Here is a 20,114-nt window from a genome sequence, read left to right as displayed (position 1 = left end):
AACTCTGATGAGAAAAAAAACCTACTCTTTGGGATAAGCTGGTCGCCCAACACTGAATGACTAAGTCTGAAGAGCATAAGGGGGTGGGCTTCCCCAGTGGAGACAGCAGGAAGAAAATAAGATTTCATTTGTAGTCACTTAAATGCAGCCCTTACTACTGACTGAGCTGCAGTCTGGTTCAATCCACCCCATAGCTGTGACTATTTTTCTTCAAGTTTGTTGTAGTTCAGGAAGTATTCCCATCTTCCTCAAACTTTGTTGGCTTTCAAGAATGGACCTTGGCTAGAAAGTGTTTCCTGCCCATATAACAACATAGAAAACGTCACTGAACTTCAAGCTTTGTTTACATGTAAGTGTATAAACACAGACATAAAATGCACACTGTTTCTCAAAAATTCTTTCCCACAGCCTGCAAAAGCAGTAATTCTCACAATCCTTCTCACCGTTGACCACAAGCAACAGACATTTATATACGAAAAGTAAAAGCAAAGTAACTTAGGTGTAAACAATCACAATAAGTCTTTCAGCTCTGCTGATGTAACTTTTGACACCTGAAATACTAACTTTTAAGAAAAAACGCAATACTATTTTTAAATAGATTTGAGATTTTGTCTTTAAATTCTGCTGCTTTAGATCAAAAACAACTACAGGACTTCATTACGAGCACTATTTGATCCTTCTGAGCTCTTGTAGCTTTTCGAAAGCAAGTCTGCTCCCAAATTCCAGCTCACCTTTGAATAGTGGTCCAAAATATTAGCCAGGATTAAGAGATTACAAATTAATTGGCAAAACTTAAGAGTATAAACTTGAACTTTTGTCTTGTAGGAAATAAAGTACTACTTACACCAACAAACTTGGGCTAATTAAGTTTTCTTTTCAGCACAGATTTCTAATTCATTAAGGCACTAGAATTGCAGAAAGATGAAGTATTAAGACACCTAGTATTAGAAGAACAAGCTCTTAATTGTCATTATGTGCTAACTTTATTTAACTGCGTATTCTCCAAACTTTAAACAAGTTATTCCTTTGGCTAATCACTAGTTTTAATTATCTTTACTTGGTTAGACAGAGCTTGCGTCATCTGTGTTAATCTTGAGAGCCCTCTATCACCGACAAAGCAAAGCATTTAGATTCTAGCAGACTGAGGAGCAGAGGAGACTTCATTTCTCTGCTTCCCTTGACATCCACTCACCTCTAGAAGCCTACGGCCAGGCTACACAGGAGGATTTTGGGACAATCCCAGTCAGTCTCTACACTGCTACTACACTTTGCAGCCAAGCAAAAAAGTCCTCTTATCCCCCAGCCTCCAATGTCAAGAAGCAGGTTTTCCAAACAGTAATTGAGCACAAGTTTCTGACACGGTGCCCATCTCAGCACACTGCAAAGTCCACATCAACCCACTTGTGCCTAGAGAAAGGAAACCGAGGTTTAGTTTCGTTGGACGCTTTTCGTCAGCAACTCAAAGCACAATTCAGGTCGTACAGTGACAGATTTAAAGCAGTGGAGACCGGAGCGCACAACACCAGTTTGTATTACAAAAGCAGGATGCAAGTCTCAGAGAAAGCACCTAACAAAACCAAATCCTTACTATTCAGTTTGATGAAGAACACATCTTTGTATTCCGCTGCAGTTACAAAATTCCCCAAGTCACCAGGCATTGCTCAGGAAACTTAAACACACATGGAAAATAAATGTTCTGCTGGCTGGAGAGTATCCAGCATTACAAGTAATTGCACAAGGACCTCCTGCGCCAGCTGTTGTAACCAAGTGAAACATCTTCCATCCAGCAATTTGACCCTGTAGATCAGTAGTCTCTAAACTTTTTTGATGACATACCGCATCAGTAACTAATATTTATGCATGGACTTGAAAGATGTGCGTGTTTATTTCTCCATTTAGTATAGCAGAATATGTATAAACTACATATCCTATAAAACATACACAAAAATTGAAGTTTTAAATGGATAAAATTAAAAAAACTATTAAAAATTATTTTATCTCTATTAACAGTATAAAATATTTACTTCCCACACTGCAATGGATTGTCTTGTCCACCCCATAGTAAACACACCCTGCTCTAGAGACCACTGCTGTAGGTGGCTAAAAGTGTGCAACAAGCTGCTTTGCGTGTTTCAACTGCTTGAAATTAGAATCCCCTCACCCCTTCCACAAACCTGTCAAAACTGTTCAGATAAATGACAGCAGTGGCTGTCTTAAAATGCAAACAGGCACTAAGCCAAGAAGTTCAGCAGAGTTGTTCTGGTTTTTTTCTTACTTTGGAATTTCCCTTTATTCTTCTGCACTGCTGAACTCTGCTAGTGAGCACACACTTTCTCAGAAACGATACAGGGAAGGACATAATACCTTTTATCCTTCCACAACTAACACTCCTGAATCAATTAATACTATAGACCAAAACATGCTCCCACCGTTAGCTCGTATTGCAAAGCTTAAGTTATTTGTAGGTTTATCCTTAAAGCCAGGAAAACAACAACCTGTCTGCAATTTTTAATCCCATTTACTTTGTAAGAGGGAAATTATTAGAAAAGTATGAGAAAGACTGTTACAAAACTGACAGTTTAAACACTACCTTCACTCTTTTTGAAGGTAAGCTGGGTTTCGAAGTTTGTTCAACAGTTAAAGCTATGCTCAGAAGAGAATGCAAGAAAGTTATCCCATTCTTAGAGGATTTCAATATAAGTGTTAATTGAGCAGACAGATTTCACGACTATGAAAAATAGTTTGTTTTACTTACCATACTGCTGACTAACATCAGTGCTTCTTAAGAGCCATGAGAGAAACATCCATACAGCTGTGGAGAGCCAAGTCTAAGCAAGGCACATGTTTCCCTCACTGTCATCTTTCCTCCTCACTCCATTCACTGTCCTCTCTGATGGCCCAACGAACCAAACTCAAAGCAGAAAAGGAATTATGCATTGGGAACAACCACTTCAAACGCTAAATAAGGGACTGATACTCAAGTTTGGCACATTTCAGGAACAGAAAGTAAAGGATTTCACACCCCACACACTACATATTACCCCCCCCCCCCTTTTTTTTAAACTGTTGGGAACCAATTGACTATTTAATCAAGAAGCAATCTCTCATTTAAGACAGCAGACACCAGGCATATGTGGGAAAGCTGCTGTTCTTCATGAACAAGGCGCAAACAAACTGAAAGTAAACAATTAATGACAAACAAGACCATTTTGCAACTACCTCGTGGGCAAGGCCATACACTTCTAAATTTGGCTCAGAATTCCGTTTTACATGACGCTGGCACCTTACGTGATGCATCAGCACCTCAGCACATCCTGCCTACTATTCCTAGTGTTTTATCAGGGATAAAGACTAACTACATCTATCAAGTTTTCAAGCACAAAGTACATTCAAGTGCCTTGTTTTCATTCTTTCACAGACACCATGAACACTGCTTCAGGGCTTCTAATCAAGGAAGATTTCTTCCTTAAAAGGAAAACCTCAGTGTTCTAGCAGAATTCCATTCATTTCGGTTCAGCTTTTCAGGAAAAAATATCCTCTCCCTGTTCTTATTGTGGGAAGAATTAAGAGATGTTCGGAAACACAAATATACAACTGATCATGGAGAACTAACACTCTCAGTTACTTCCAAAAACAGAGCTTCCAAAAACTCCCAAATTCCTTCTTTAGGACCCTGTCCAGTGATTTCTTCTCTTTCTGATGCTCTGTTCCTGTTACCAGTTCCTATGCAGACACAGAAAATGCAATGGTTTTAACAAGTAAGGATTTATTTAGAACAGGATCAGCTGATTGAACTGATGACCATCAGCTGGAAGCATGAACTCCACAGACAAGAATTAGAACACTCCACAAAAGGTTTGAACAGACGGAGAGAGAAGAGCCACCTGCAGTTCCCTCCCCTCGGGCACACCCGGCCACAGCAGGTGCTGTTGGAACATTCTCTCACAGCCAGTGTTATTGCAGAGTTAAGAATTTTGCAAATGATAATTGCAAAATTAGACAACATGGCTAAACCCTAGCTCACAATAAACTAAGGAAAGTGGTGCTGTTGGTTGGTTAGATAAAGAGTTAACCCATTCTAGATCAAGTCACATTATCACAGCACGACAGGGAGTTTTCCAGCAATACAGATTCAGCTGCACAAGCTAATTTCTCAGTTAGAATAACCATACTCATCTGTGACAAACTCAGAACATTCAATGAAAAGAACTACTTTCTTAAATCACAAGTCTATAGCAAGTTTAACACATAATGTTAAGAAGCAAATTTTGAGTTATCAAATTTATATCTTATTTTCTAAAACCCTCCATATACATTTGAGTTCTTCATAACAATAAACATGAATTATGAACCCTCTAAACACAGATAAAAAAAAAGCTTTTATCCGTGGTCTCAAATCTTTGAGGCATTTGAGAGACACATGTACAACCTGCCAAGCTCTGGGCCCTGAGTCTCAATACACAACCCAAACAGATGAGTTACTGAAACACATTCAATATTTAATTAAGTTGTATTTCAGACCAGTTTGATATTGCACAGAAGAATTTGCTTCCAAAAGAAAATTCCGTACCACCACCTGCGAAGTCTCACTTTATCAAAAATCATTAAAAAAATAACCACATTCCAATTTACAATAGCTGTTTTGAAAGAACATACGTGGCATAGCAAGTAAGTGGTCACATTTTACAGCAGATCAGACAGTTTAAAACTAAAGTGACTTAAAGTTCAAATGTCTTCTCACTCACACAGCTGAAATATTGCGCACACTGTGAAACTGTGAAAGAACTTAAAAACAACATTATCCACAGATCGAAAACCCACAAGCCTCAAAAACCCACAAGCCTTTGACACAGATGCAGACCCTTCTTAGTTCAAAGGCTGCCGCCTGTCAGTGCCTTCAGTTCCAAATATTTCAGTTGCAGTTACAATTTCCTACTCATTACTCAGTCAACACTAACACACTGGATCCCAGATAAATCTAACTTCTGCCACTATCAACATACAAACCACAAAAGATCCACCTGAATTAGAGATTCATTTTAATTCTAAAAAGAAGCTGTTTTTCCTCCCAAAGCATGCAACTTCCAGATCTCAAAAAACCAACAGCATATGAAACTTAAGAGGCTTTCCATATGTTTATTTAAAATCTAAGGTCATTTCAGTGTAGGCAGGAATTCCAGAACACCTATGCATCTGGGCTGAGAGAAGTTTGGCATTTCCAGAACTCTTCATGTAGGGAAAGGGGAAGATAAGAAGACAGAAACACTCTTGTTATATTCAACTTGTCATCTGCAATAGAGACTCAACAGCAACTAAAGAAGAAACATCTCATCTCAAGATTCATTTCATTCTCAGCAGGGTAGGATAAGATTTAAGTCAGTTTTAGGCTTACTACATTCCACAAAAAAAATCATCATTGAAATTACAAAGCAGATTTTACTTAATGAAAGCAGAAGATAGTCTATCTCTAGTAAATACAATTGAAGGTCTCGCCTTACAGTCAGAAGGTACAGAATGGACCAAGGTACGTAATATTCCATCAGATGAAGGAAACGCAGCAGCCCACCCTGCTCTCCTAGTCCTCTCTGTTCTCTTTTGCAAGAAGGAGCAAGCAGCAACAGGGAACTAAGCGCTCAGGATGGTTTAAGCATACATTATTGCTGGGTTGCAGCTAATACAGACCAGTTCTGACATCTGGTTTGTCCCATATGTCACAAGTACGCTGTGCTGACAGCTAAGAAAGGGTATGGAGAAGGGGGAACAAAATGAGCAGACAAGGGTGAGAAACAGTTCAGTAACGATCACAGCTTAAAAAAGTGTCAAAACCAGCTTGACATTCTTTATGAAGCAACTTGAAATATGTAGAGAACCTTTCTAACATTACAGCTGTCTCCTCCAGAATATTTTCGAGAACAGATAGGCAGTTTCCAAGCCATACTACTGAAATTCAGGAAGTCAGTTTTGTATGAAATACTGAATTCAGTAGCATGTGTTAATGCTGGAGCCCAGCATCCCTCAGAGCCATGCTCAGGGCTGTTGCATAACCTTAAACCATCTGCTGGTACCAGTGGCATCAACCCTTACACCATTCATCAGATCAAGGCTCTCACTTGGGCCTTTATACGCACTGGCCTTCAAACCAAGGAACTACTTCTCTCCATGAAGAACAGCTCAGGAATTCCAAAAAGTAATTTCGACATGACTCCTGTAATGTCCTTGAGGAGCAAGGCAAGCACACACAGCTGGAATATCAGCTCGCCTTGTGATTTGTGATTCAAGGAAGATTTCACACTACCAGACTATGAGACCTAACCCAAAACCTCTACCCTGATCCCCTGAAAATGCTGTTTGGCAACATATCTCTCATTAAAAGAACAATATTTAAGAGGCATTGCTTCAGTCACTGATTCACAAACATTTTCGACAAATGAAAACCAGCACTGCGCCAGTAATTTGTGCTTAAAACAAACAAATGCTCATTTGCCTTTAGTTATAGCTCCAGAGATAAAACACGTCTTAACACCACAAGCTGAGGGGATGGAGTGTTTGAGCACAAAGTCCCTAAAAGCTCTGTTAGAATAATTCCAACCTGTGTCTCACTCAAAATATCCAGTTTTTTTTTTCTCAAGGGGGGTGGGAGCCAGCATTACTACACTGGGTTTAGTAGCAATTATTCCCAGCCTTGTTTAGTCTGACATTCCTGCGCAGAGTATCGTGAAGGCCAACGCAACAATAACAGAAGTTTTCAACCATGAAACACATTCATTCCTTTTTCTGCTGATAAGAAAGTGGAGAGAAGAATTCAGTGCCTTCAACACTTTTGCTCTTTTCTATATGTGTACACACATGTATATATAAATACATAGCTTATACTAATAACATCAATAAAATCATGTTTGTAATCTGTGTTAAACTACCAACCTGGAGCAGCCACGCAGAGCGCAAGCAAAGCACACCAGGAGTGAAATCCCAACCAAGACATGACGTGAAGTGTGTAAAGCATGGTTGAACCACACATGTTTTTTCACTACATGGAAAAAAGTACACTGCAGACAGCTAAATTCCTAACAAAATCAATGATGCCAAAGTGATTCATGGTTTTCCTGCAGGTGACTCATTAATGTTTTCACTTCAGAGAAAACCAGACCAGAAATATCTGGTAAACATAGTCAGACGGCCTTCAAACTAGGGCCAACCTCAGCATAGCAATTATTCACCAAGGGGGTTTGCCTTTTTTAATTCAAGTCGTTCTCTGCATGATTCAGAGAGGTCAGAAATGCAGCTTTCAAGATCAGCAAATTTCTGAACATGCCTTTACAGCTGAGGAAGATAAGTATTATAAAGTTTACCGTCAGCTCTTTCTATTCAGACCTATCACATAAAGCAATATTTCTAGAGCAGCCGCTGTGGGACAGAAAAAAACTGAGGTCTCCAAAAAACAAGTAGAGACACACAGACAGATTGTAGCCCTTTGACAAGCTATTACACATGTCAATGAACACAAGTTATGACTTTGTTTTGTTAACATGGCAGTGACTCACCACTAATTAGAGTTCATTTACTGATTTCCGGGCAGTGGCCTTGATTATAGACGGTGAAATGTAATAAAATTGTAAACCTGACTATATCCAGCTTTGTCCTAATACAAGCAAGAGCTACTGATCCAAGAAGTACTTCCTATGAGAGAACTGTTTCTTCCTTGGGTTTACTCTCAGCACATTAAGGTATTTCATTTCACTGCCCTAGAGCTCACCTTCCATAAGATGATGCACAGAAGAGCTGGGAAAACAAAACTACAGACACGCTGAAATGGGAAAGCATTTCCCATTAACGATCAAGATTCAAGCAGACCAAGAGACTTCAGTATCACGTTACCTTCCATTAAGCTGTAGGTCACACACAATAGGGATCACATGTACACAGGCTGAAAATTTAAAGGTATGCTAAGGATAAAATCCAGCTGAACAGCATGCGGACAAACTGCCGGGCACTGGCAAAGCCTCCAGGAATTTAATGGACAAAGAGAAAAAAAAAATCACAGCAATTGCTGCATGAAAAAAAGACATGATTGATGCTTTCAAAATTAAAGCTTTCAGACAACAACCTCCAGAACTACAGCTCACCACTTTGTGCTTTTATTATTCTGGGTCAAATAGCATGAGCTTTTATGACTATGCAGATGATTGTAAATATAGCAAATGTAAAAGCAAGGGAGGGATTTTTGGTGAAAACATGCATTTCATTGTTTGGTAGCTTAACATCAAGTATTTTGTAAGGTGAATTATAAATGAAAGTATTACTGGACTTTCCTCATCTAGCAGAAAGTGTTCCTGCTTATGGCAGGGGGGGTGGAACTGGATAGTCTTTAAAGTCCCTTCCAACTCAAACCCTCTTATGGTTCTATGACTTTCAACCATAAGTGAAGCTGCTGGACAAGAACAAGTCACGTTAACTTGAGACAGACTGCAACTTCAGCTACAAGATGTAAACAAATCACAGTGACAAGACAAAAGCATCAGCATGACTCAAGTATGAAAACATAACACAAGGAAGACCAGTATGAAAAACACTTCTTTGGATAAACACAGATAACAATGGTATTTGATGCTTATGTATGAAGCTGTTCCAGCTGTTTAACAAAGCTCGTGCAGGGTGCTGTGCCCAGACAGCCAACCGGGTTGTACACACGCTGAACTGGCTTTTGTGGCAAAGCACAAAGAAAGCTGTAAGTCAAATATGTAAGGTGAAATATAGAGCTGTTTAGGGTATTTTTAACTTACAAGCAGATACACTATGGCCCTTTACATCTAAGGTAGGCATAGTACTCAAAGAAAACTAATTTCTAAGGATGATATTTGGTTTCACAGGCCCCTTTACTGACTGACCTCCCAGTTAGGCCATTATAACTAACGTTGTTCCAAAACCAGGCTGGATGAGGCTTTGAGCACTCTGATCCAGTGGGAGGTGTCCCTGACCATGGCAGGGGGTGAGACTGGATGGGCTTTGAGGCCCCTTCCAACCCAAACCATTCTGTGATTCTATGAAAACCTGTATTAACACAACTCCGGGTTTTTTCCCACTGCCTTTTCCGCAGCCCCAGTGCTCAAACACCTCTGGAACTGTCACACTAAAACAATTTGAGAGCCATTGACGAGAGCAGAGCTGTGCTATTTCTCCTCAAGGAGGAGATCATGGAGCACATCTGTCCACACAGTTGCTCACATACCAGGAGCCCTGGCGAGCATCCCTTACATATAAGGCTGACACCACGCCAAGGCAGCCTTTCCCAGTTCCTGATGCCCCATGAGGGTGACCAGACGCATTCCAACATCGCCAACAATTCCAGCCGCACATGGGGAGTTGGCAGGGGCAATCCCACGCTGTTTTCCAGGGAAGCAAACCCACCGTAGGGGCACACAGCCCCTCAGCCCTGCTGCCCCCAATAAGCCCCAGTGCCTGCCCCACAACAAAGCCCCTATGCCCACCCCACAACCAGACCCGCTGCACCCCACTGCGAGCCTTGCTGCCCCCAAACATGACCCAGCACCTGCTCTTCAATGAGCCCCGTGCCCCTCAAAATGAGCCCCAAAGCTGCCCCCCCAAAGAGCCCAATGTCCCAAGCAAGCCCAAGTGCTCCCCTCAACAAGTCTCTCCTCAATGAGACTTGCTGCCCCTCAAACGTGTCCCAGTGCCCTCCAACGAGCCCAACTACCCCCTCAACAAGCCCCAATGCCCCCAAACCAGCTACAGTGCCCCCCAAACCAGCTCAAATATCTCCCAAACTCGCTTCGCTGCCCCCCCAAAGAGCTCACTGCCCCCTCAACCAGCCCAAATATCCCCCCAAAGAGCCCAAATGCCCCCTCAACCAGCCCAAATGCCCCCCAAGCTACCCCAAATGCCCCCTAAGCTACCCCAAATGCCCCCTCAATGAGGCCAAATGCCCCCCCAGCGAGCCTCAATCTCCCCTCGCCAAGCCCCCGCGCCCCCGGCAGCGGCCGCTCACCGGCTCTGAGCTGGAGGCTGCCGTCCCGTCGGCTACACCACAGCGCCCGCTCTCCGCTCTGCAGGATGTAGTGGTCCTTGGCTTGGAACAGCTCCATGCTGGCGCCCCGGGCGGGGATGCGGGCGGCGGGGCCGGGCGCTCCCGCAGCTCCCGCGCAGCCGGGCGGAAGCGCCGGGACTGGGGGGCGCGCGCGCGCGCGCGCGATCACGAGCCGCCCCACACTCCCGCGCCCGCCCCGCGCGCGCCGCCGCCACCGCCTCCGCACGTGACACCGCCCTCTGAATGGCGCGAGAGCGGCGCGGTGGGCGGGGCTTGTAGGGCGCGGCGCAGGGGCTTGATTTGCAGTGGGTGTGGTTTGTACAGGTGTGGGCGTGGTTTGTGCCGAGGTGGGCGTGGTTTCGCGCTCTGGGGCGAGGTTTTCTGCGTCGTGGGCGGGGCTTTGCGTCCCAGAGGGTGGGGCTTGTTGCGCTGTGGGCGGGGCTTGGCCGCCAGGGGCGGGGCTCTGGCCGCTGTTTGCGTGTGTCCTGGGCGGGGCTTTAAGCGGCAGTGGGCGGGGCTTGAGCAAGGTGGGCGTGGTTTGGCGTGCGGTGGGCGGGGCTGAGGGCGGGGCTGTTTGTGTTGTGGGCGGGGCCTACATAGAGGCAGTGGGTACGCGTTGGGCGGGGCTTGTGTAACGGGGGGGCCTTGTGGGGGCTGTGGGTGGGGTGAGCGCTGTGGGCGGAGCTTATCGCCATACGAGTGTGGCGGTTTGGCTCTGAGGGCGGGGTTTGTGTCTCGGGGCCGGGGCTTGTTGATCTGGGAGCGTGGTTGCGGGTCTGTGGGCGGGGCTTGTTTCTCTGTGGGCGGGGCTTCTGGCTCGATGGGCGGGGTCGCGGCTCTGAGGTCGTGGCTTGTGGCTTGCAGGGCCGGTAGGGACCGGGCTGAGGTGCCCCACGGGGATGCTTTCCCCTCCTTGGCGGGGATAATGAGCTGTATGGGGTCTGCGCAGGCTGCAAACGTCAGGAGTGTCCAGGGAGGAGGGTCCTGGTCCACTGGGGACGTGGGGTTCCTGAGGGATGAGAAGCTCATCCCAAACCAACAACACACACTTGCAGCCCAGGAACCAACCGTGTCCCGGGCTGCTTCCAAACTGGGACCAGCAGGGCAAGGGAGGGGATTCTGCCCCTCTGCTCCGCTCTGGTGAGACACCACCTGGAGCCCTGAGTCCAGTTCTGGACTCCCCAACTTGAGAAGGAGATGGACCTGTGGGAACAAATCCAGAGGAGGCCACAGAGATGATCTGAGGGCTGGAGCCCCTCTGCTGTGAGGCCAGGCTGAGAGAGTTGGGGTTGTTCAGCCTGGAGAAGAGAAGGCTCTGGGGAGACCTTAGTGCAGCTTCCAGTGCTGAAAGGGGCTCCAGGAAAGCTGGGGAGGGGCTTTTTATTAGGGCCTGGACTGACAGGATGAGGGGTAATGGTTTAAATTGAAAGGGGGAAGATTTAGATCAGACACAACAAAGAATTTCTTCCCCATGCGAGTGTTGAGGCCCTGGCCCAGGCTGCCCAGAGCAGTGGAGGCTGCCCCATCCCTGGAGATGTTCAAGGCCAGGCTGGATGGGGCTTGGAGTCCCTGATCCAGTGGGAGGTGTCCCTGCCCATGGCAGGGGAACTGAACTGAATGACCTTCACGTTCCCTTCCAACCCAAACTGCTTTATGAAGTGACAACAAGCCAGCCTGCGTCCCCCAAGCTTTTTCAGCTTTTCCCAGGAGGGAGCAACTATTAAAGTTATCATCAGAGGCAGGCAGGAGTTGATGAAGTGTATCAGGTGGTGGAGAAAGGAAATCTCAATGCCACAGCATCAGGCTCATTACGATTTTAAGTATTTACATGGGAAAGAGCACCTCCGATACAAGGGGAATTGCACCTTCTCTCCTCTCCAAGCAGCACTGGAAAAGGAACCAACAAACTCCTCATGACTGCAGACTCTTCCCAGCCTCACCTGGTACTTGCCCACAGGTTTCCAGAGCTTCTGTTTGCTTACAGAACCTTAAGTCCCCCTCCCTGTAAAACTGAAATAGAAATGAACATGGACAAAAAGCATCCCATTGGGCCAACAGCCATTTGATCCATACAGTCATTAAGGATGGAAAAGACTCAACCAGTCCAACCATCAGCCCAACCTTGCTATGCCTGATAAACCATGTCCTGAAATGCCACATCTACAAGACTTTTGAACCCCCCAGGGATGAAGACTCCATTGGGCAGCCTCTTCCCGTGCTGCAGCACTCTTTCTGTGAAGAAATTTTTCCTAATATCCAATCTAAACCTCCTCTGATGCAACTTGAAGCCATTTGGGAGTGGCCTGGTTCACTGGAAGAACATCTTCAGTATATCTTGAAAATTAATGCAAGTAAGTAGTTTTACATAGTACTGGAAACCAATTTTCTCATCTTTTTATTAATTTCTATCTACTCTTTTTTCTTGAAAGAATTATTGTATTTAAAAAAACATCTCTAGACAGACTTTATATTATTTTGGATGCGGTTTCAAGTTTTTCTTTCCAATATATGGTCTGACATTTCATGCTGTTTCTTTTTGCTTTTAAGTACACTTAATAATACAGGAATGATATGAGTGAAGCTGAATTCTATTTGACTTGACAGTAGATTATAGAATCATAGAATGGTTTGGGTGGGAAGGGACCTCAAAGCCCATCCAGTCCTACCCCCTGCCATGGGCAGGGACACCTCCCACTGCATCAGGGGCTCCAAGCTCCATCTAGCCTGACCTTGAACACCTCCAGGGATAGGGCAGCCACCACTGTTCTGGGCAACCTGGGCCAGGGCCTCCCCACCCTCGCAGCAAAACATTTCTTCCTAAGATCTAACCTCAATATTCCTTCTTTCAGATTAAAGATGGTCATATATCTTAATATTTTCCCCAGGGCAGGTATGCAAAAGGACACAGTATTCCTTCCTGGCTACAAATCCCAATTTTGAAATAGCTATGCCCTGTTAAGTGCCTTACAGCTTCCAGCCCAGCACCGTCCTGCCTAATTCTTCTCAAGAGCAGTCAATGCCATTGTCAATGTTCGGAATTCAGATCACTTCTGCAGGTGCTGGGCAAGAGAAAGCTCTAAATGACTTTTTAAATGAATACATGCCTTGAGTTACTTTCTTCTTGATTTTCCCCTCAGCACAATGACACGTATTTTCAAAGGTGTACCAAGCATACACCAAAACGCATTACAACCATGGTTTGGTTCCAAGCAGAACATAGTGCTCTTTCCTAACTTGTAAATGAAATACACTTATAGTCCCATAAAATGAAGCCTACCACAGGAAGAGAAGGCACTGAAAAAGGCCAGGTAGAACGGATGGACAACAGAGCTGTGATGGCAATGAGACATATTTTGCATCTCTAAGTGAGAGCTCCTGATGTGCAAAGAAAGCAATGTCTGTCTTTTAGTTTTAGCTGCCTAAAGGGAAGGAAGAAGAGAAGCAAGAGCCTCAGGTTTTCCAAATGCTCAGCTTAGTAAAAGCCTCACTGCAGCTTCTCCTATTTATGGAGAGAATTCACTCTGTGACCTTGCCAGGAAGCTGGCAATTGGCAGCTAAAAGAGGTTCTTGAGGTTTGCTCTTCTCTCTCTCTCTCTCTCTTCCTCAACTTGCACTATGAGCAGGGCAGAGGGACAGTGGTTTAATTAGATAATGAGTCACAGGCAGCAGGCGTCTTAGCGGCAGTAGCTGCAGCATTCCCCTTCTCACAGAGAAATGTGTGAAGCCTGGAAGAAAAAAAGCAATTTGAGAATTATTTGGAGCCGAGATGTGCTATGATGGGAGATGAGGCAGATTTCTGAGAAGTTAACTCTCAGTAGGCAGAAGAATCAGTTTTACCCACCTGCCTGCATGAAATATTTTGTTGTTGTTTTCTGGACGTTGCAAGCAAACGCCTTATTCAGTGGTACCATTCCTTCATTCCGTTATGTAAATGTAAGCACTTGACTTTCAGATCAGCATTGAACCAATGGTCTGAGTATTTACTGGACTCTTAACTAAGATGATTCATGTTGTCTTGCAGGAGCATGCTTTGAAAAGATTGGTTTCTCCTTCACACAACATTTCTCCATTAGTATACTCAAATATATATATTACTTTGTGCTACAAAACATGTTACTAAAGGAAATGAAGAACTGAGAAATCTCCTTATTAAATGCTGACATTCAAGACCCAGACAAGTGCTTGATTTTGGAATGTAGTGAGCATCAAGTCTAGAAAAGCATTTAGGTGCATGCATGACTTTAGACATATAAATTAAACATGTTTGATCAGACATTAATGTCTTTTAAGACGAGCATGTGCTCCAGAACTTTTCTAGTTTGAAACAAGGAACTTAAGGTCACGATGGGTCCAAAACATAACCCTTTACTTTTTCTCCCACCCTATTTCTAGGCAGCCTGCACTACCACTTGCTGAATATTTATCCCTGCCATTTGCAAATATCACCTCTATTCTGCACGCATCTCCCAACTGGTTCAGTGTGGTGGTGCAATGCATAGAGTTGCCATTAAAATAATTCAGAGCTTCTTGTGGAGATCCAAGGACAGACTTTGCTTTGCCCTTGTCCACCCTTTGATCAGGTTATTTTTTTTCCCTTGGGGTAGTTTTCTGTTGACATTACTTGTGTTTTCCAGAGATTCGCAGCTGGGCAGGGTTTTATGACCCTGTCAGCTTTAGTTAGCAACAAAAAAAAAAAAATCAGAAAAGGGATTTTTTGTTTTTGCACTTCATTGTCAGTAGCTGATGGTAAGGAAATGCGTGGGCTGACAATTTGTCATGCGGTCTCACTCTCACTATTACCTGATTCCAAGTGTAAATGTCGATTAACGGGAAGTGGTATGATTTAGCAACAATCCATACTTGGAAGTACAATTGATTGGATAGGCCAGACAAATACACAGCTCTTCCGGGGATGAATGAGACCAGTTTTGGAAATGACACTGCAAGAGAGTGTGAGGATCTTTATTTCTTAAAGTCTGTGATGAAGAAGTCGTGGAACAATCTTTTATTTGTTTGGCTTTCGTGCTCCTGGAAGCTTCCAGATAAACATCAGAAAAATCATCTTTGGCGGTGAATACACCTATAATATATGTAAAGCACTCTGTAGTTGCCTGCATGATATTGTTATAGTCATTTCATTCTCCGTTTGCTATCAGAGATACCAGTTCATAGGTGCAGATGGTGGGAATTTTACAGTAGGGACATTCACTGCTTTGCTTTTGGCTGCCAGATTGAGCCATTGCTTGTTTAGCTGTCCAATCGGTGGAAATATTTTTCACTGTCTTATTATTTATTCAGGGTATATTCAGTCTTGTTGTTTACAGGATTGCCAAGTGCTATGATCGCGATGGTAAACAGCAGCTTTGCAGTGACATCAGCCAGCTCCCTCAGCACTGCTGGATGCATCCCATCAGGTCCCACGTTTGTATCTCACCTTAATTAAGTAGTCCCTAACTTGGTCATCCCCAACCACCCGCAGGACTTCTGTACCCCAGCCTTGCTATTGGACACAGAGGCCTCAAAGCAGATCCTTCAGTAAAATCAGAGGCAGAAAAGGCCTCAGCTTCTTCCATATCCTTCATCACAGGATTGCCTGTCCCACTCAGGACTGGGTGTACCTTTTCTTTGGTCATCATTGTGATGCCAAAGTAACTACAGAAGCCTTTCTTGTTACCCTTCATACTCCTTGCCAGCTTTCAATCTAGCTGCACTTTATCCTTCCTATTTTCATCCCTTGTGCCCAGTCGATGCATCTATATTTCCCCTGGGCAGTCCTCACCCACTTACGCTTTCCACTGCTCCCTTTTTGTGTTTGAGCTTAGTTGGGTTTTCCCTATTTGGTCAGCCTGGCCTCCTGTTACACCTGCTGGTTTCCTTGCAAGCTGATTTTTCTGCAGACAAGACCAACTGGTTTGCCCTTTTCTGTGACTCAGATGGTTCAAATGTGTTCCTACTAACATAGGAACATGAATATAAATCCATGAGGCTACACTCTTAATGTCTTAAATCACATCCATGGATAACAGCTTCCAAAATATTCCGATCCTTTAATTCTAATTCCTTTAATTTACCAACTTCTCCATCACATATCCCTCACCCTGATAGCTCCCCAGTTGTGTGAGGTGGTTAATGAACCACGATGCAAGAAGGTCTCTTGAGTTACTTTCCTATTCTGAAATATGTTTTTGAGAAGTCCTTTGTGTGCTTTTTAGAGAAGTGGTTATGCATTAAACAGATGCTTGGAAAAGCCTGCTTTGAGAAGGAACCTCTTCAGAAGAGAAGTAGCACAACAGGCTTTTCCGATTGGCAATATTACAGATAAAAAGAGATTTGTTCGTGACAACCAGAACACTTCTGAAGTACCTGTTAATATACTTGCAATAGAAATGTTCTGAAAAACACTCTTTTGTTATGTTTTATACTCTGAAAAATACTCATTTGTTATGTTTTATAACAGAAAAAAGACAAAACTACTGGCATGAATGTTAGCTTTTAGCAAGAGAATGGAAACTTTCTCAAAAACAGGGAAAGCAGCACAGCATAAGAATTTTTGCCTGCATTTATTTTTAGTTTGCTTTGTGCTGGAACAACTTTTTCACATGGCAGCTGTACTTGTTATCTCTAAAGGAAGAGGAACTCTGGTGTTTCCTCATTCCCCATGAGAAACTCTTACTTGCCAATGGGGATATTTCCACAGGCTTCACCGAGCTTCACTGAGCACATAGGAAAACAATAACATTTTCCCTTCAAAGCAATGTGCATGTGGTTAACATCTGCAATGTACTCTATGGCTCATGGGTAAGGTATTGATTTCCCTCTGTTGCACTTACCATTAAGATCAAATCAATGAGACCATTTGCAGAAATAAATGGGACTGTTTTGATCATGCACAATTCCTTTATTCTACAATCACAAATTCCACATTTCACACTACCAAGCTAGTGCAATCAAACATGAAAAAGATCCTTACTCTGTTGTTGGTCTGCCTTCATCAGTTAAAATGCTATTTATGGTATACCAAGGCCACATTTCATTCATAATTCTTCTTTCATTAGCCCAGAACATGTTCCAGAGGGAACTTTTCAGAGTAAGGTTTCACATGCTGTGACATTCAGCAGCAATACTGCTAAAGCCAACTTAAATAGTCATTCCCTCTTCCCAGCTGTGGGTTTCTATTCCTGTGCCATGCCTGCACCGGAGAGCCGCAAGCGTTTGAGCAGCAGATTGTGAGCTGGAGTCAGAAAACTCACACAGATGCAGAATAACGTGCTGAAATACCATTTATGGAACTGGCCTCCAAGTAACAGCAACCTGGGTAACAGGGAACCTACCCAGTCCTAACTGAATGGAAATAGCCTGATTTTTTAGAGTCAGGATTTACCTTAGTGTCACTCACCTAGCAACTCATTCTGAGCTGCCAAGCAATGCAGAGTCAGATCATGTCTGTGTTACGAAGACGCTGATGCCAACCATGCCAGCCTTAGCAAGCAGCACAGTACAATAGGAAAGGATTTGAGGACAAAACAGCTGGCACAGAGGATCCAACTTCTGCATTCTGCACAGTCCATGAGCTTTATCAGATCTAGTTTTGTCCTGCAGCCCCAGCTGGAGCACGACAGATGCAGCCCTGGATTGTACCTTCTGGTTCTGTTTCAGCTGCAAAGAATGCAGTTCATGTGCTCATCTACATTCAGAGTAGCAGAGCCCTGTGATGACAGTGCCATCCAAAGGAGCTTTTCCAGTGACTGCTCCATCACCTTCCCAAATGACGTGAGCTGGAACAGTATGAGAGGTCTTCTGTGAGCCTTGCTCTATCTCAACCAGGTTCACTTGCAGAGATACAGAGGCTGAGGAGGTGATTATTTTTAACACTGCTACTTCTAGCACACATAAAGAGCCATAACGAAACCTCACTGACATGTAAACCCACTGCTCTCTAAGAGAACTCGTGTTTACAGATCCTCAACCTCTATGTAAAGCTGCAGATAAACGTATCCGTCTTTAAGAGATGAGGAGGGATGTACGAAGTTCGAAGAGTGGCACTGAATCCTTTTCTCCCGAGAGCAGAATCTCCAGCTGCTAGGCAATAATTTAGGTCAAAAAAACGCTAACAGCTTTTCCTTCATCTGTGCTATGTGGATAAAAAAAGCCATGTATAGAATTTGCAGCCCTCAAGTTCTTGATGCGCAGTCAAGCACTGTCTCAGTAATTAGAATTCTTTTGACTCTCAATGGGCTAAACCAGAAGATTAAAAGAACTTTATTTTCCCGTGAGATTATATGTTCTATACTTGAACAGCTAGGATAGATGGTCATTGTTATATACAGGCTGAAAGTGTTTATTGCTGGCTTTGCGTTTCTTATGCAATGATTTGTAGGTCATTGTAAAACCCAGGGAAAGAAGGTAGACACAAGACTGAAAAAGAGGACTGAAAATCAAACAGTCTCAGTCCCTGTCCTCTCTGCCTGGCCTTGAGTAAATAACTGAAGCAGTTTGTACCTCGCTTTTGCTACTAAAGGTAGCATTTCCCTACTGTGTGGAGATATTACAGCCTGACTATATTGATAAGTATGAAATGTTTTAAATGGCTGTTGTGGAAGAGTTTATTCTCATATTTACATGCAGATAAATTAAAGTGAAAGCTGTACCTGTCCATGGCAGGGGGGCTGGAACTGGGTGATCTTTAATGTCCCTTCCAACCCAAACCATTCTACGATTCTATTTTGTGGAAATAATAAGAAAAGGATGATGTAAGTTTATACCTCAGACATATCAGGCAAGTTCTGTGCTGTCCCTGGAGTCAGTCAGGTTTGGGGTTTGTGAGGGAGGATGCCACTGAGCAGCCAGGGTGGAATCAGAGCCACCTGTAACACTTGGCAGTCACTACCATCCTTTTCACTTTATTTGACATCAGAATTATGCTACAACATCCAAATATATTTGAGCAATAGATGTACTGCATCTCTAGAACTGCTTTATACCCCATGTCTATGGCTCTGTGTGATCAATCAAGGAGCTATAACACTGCGACAGATGACTCAGCTTTACCAGACAACGTTTCTGAGGAAAGGTCAAAGCCATTCCCAAACATTTAAAATGTCCTATAAACTACTCATAAATTCATTCTCTGGGGGAAAAGCCCCACAGAGAATTGCAAGGCACCACTTCATTTATTCAGGCATCCCAGGCCTGCCGTGTGCACCATACAGAATGTAGGAGGAAAGAGATCAGTCTCTGGGTAAGTATTGAAGGAAAGAATAACAAGCATGTGGTGTTATTGCAGGACCCTTGGGTATGTCATCCATTCAGCAGAACCAGGTGGAGACACGATAGCCTTGGAGAAGTGACTACTGATCTTTGGAAACCACCAGAGGGTGAGTGAGGTTCCAGAAAGCAGGAATAGTATTTGGGCTTCTAACTTCTCATCATTGACCAGTGTCTGTGAAAGCAAGGGGAGGTTATGGCTTTGTATGTATTGATGGATCTGTGCCACCATCCTGAGCCTTGAGAAGGGGAAAGAAGGATGGGTCAGGGAATTTCAGATCAGCCAGACCCTTTTCTTATATAAAAAATATAGAAAAAAATAATCAAAGTAGGTACTTTCAAGTGCCTCTAAGTCAACAAAACATTAAGAAACTGCTAACACTATCAATTCAAGACTGAATCCATACCCTTTACTCTTCTACAGTCCAGCAAGCCTGGATCATCGTGGATATCTGTACTTAATATGACCTTTAATCCTGTCTCTTGGGATTTTCCCATAACTAAGGAAATATGCTCCAGTCAGGACACCTCCACAGTCCCAAATAGTTGAGAAGTTACTCTTGCAGAATGGTTAGTAGTGATAAACTCAAGAGTTGGGTACTGTCCTGTATCTTTACTGATGGCCCAAATAATGGAATAACAATGTACTCAGTAAATTATCAAGGTAGGAGGGCCTGAAAGGCCACTGGGCATCAGGATTCCATTATGAGATTATTATGGTATGTTGAATAAATCATCTGAAATAAAATAAATGACTGGCGAGAGAAAGCATTCCAAGAGGAATGATCATCTGTATGAATACAAGCTC

At 43.6% G+C, this 20,114-nt stretch overlaps 2 protein-coding genes across 3 annotated transcripts in view; both read right to left on the bottom strand.

Moving 5' to 3' along the window:
- The window catches only part of INPP5F (inositol polyphosphate-5-phosphatase F), a 43,401-nt gene extending 33,195 nt beyond the window's left edge, over positions 1-10,206 (bottom strand). Inside the window, exon 1 of one of the 2 annotated variants that reach the window (XM_069863718.1) lies at positions 10,004-10,206. In XM_069863718.1, the coding sequence (XP_069719819.1) occupies positions 10,004-10,100 (97 nt within the window). In that variant the 5' untranslated portion in view covers positions 10,101-10,206. Of the gene's footprint in view, positions 1-9,226; positions 9,261-10,003 lie in introns of those variants that run through there. The other variant, XM_069863719.1, reaches the window with a different exon arrangement.
- Position 10,207: 1 nt separating this feature from the next.
- Positions 10,208-11,071, bottom strand: LOC138724252 (proline-rich protein 2-like). Its single transcript, XM_069864136.1, has one exon. It carries the CDS (start codon positions 11,069-11,071, stop codon positions 10,208-10,210), a length of 864 nt encoding a protein of 287 aa, XP_069720237.1.
- Positions 11,072-20,114: the final 9,043 nt, after the last annotated feature.

This window comes from Phaenicophaeus curvirostris, chromosome 9 (genome assembly GCF_032191515.1).
Source record: "Phaenicophaeus curvirostris isolate KB17595 chromosome 9, BPBGC_Pcur_1.0, whole genome shotgun sequence".
Classification (NCBI taxonomy): domain Eukaryota; kingdom Metazoa; phylum Chordata; class Aves; order Cuculiformes; family Cuculidae; genus Phaenicophaeus; species Phaenicophaeus curvirostris.
This window is presented reverse-complemented; position numbering and strand designations above follow the sequence as displayed.

What these genes read in the sequence shown, in the direction of transcription:
- LOC138724252 (XM_069864136.1), bottom strand. Translation starts at nt 11,071, where the DNA reads ATGAGCTTCTCATCCCTCAGGAACCCCACGTCCCCAGTGGACCAGGAC.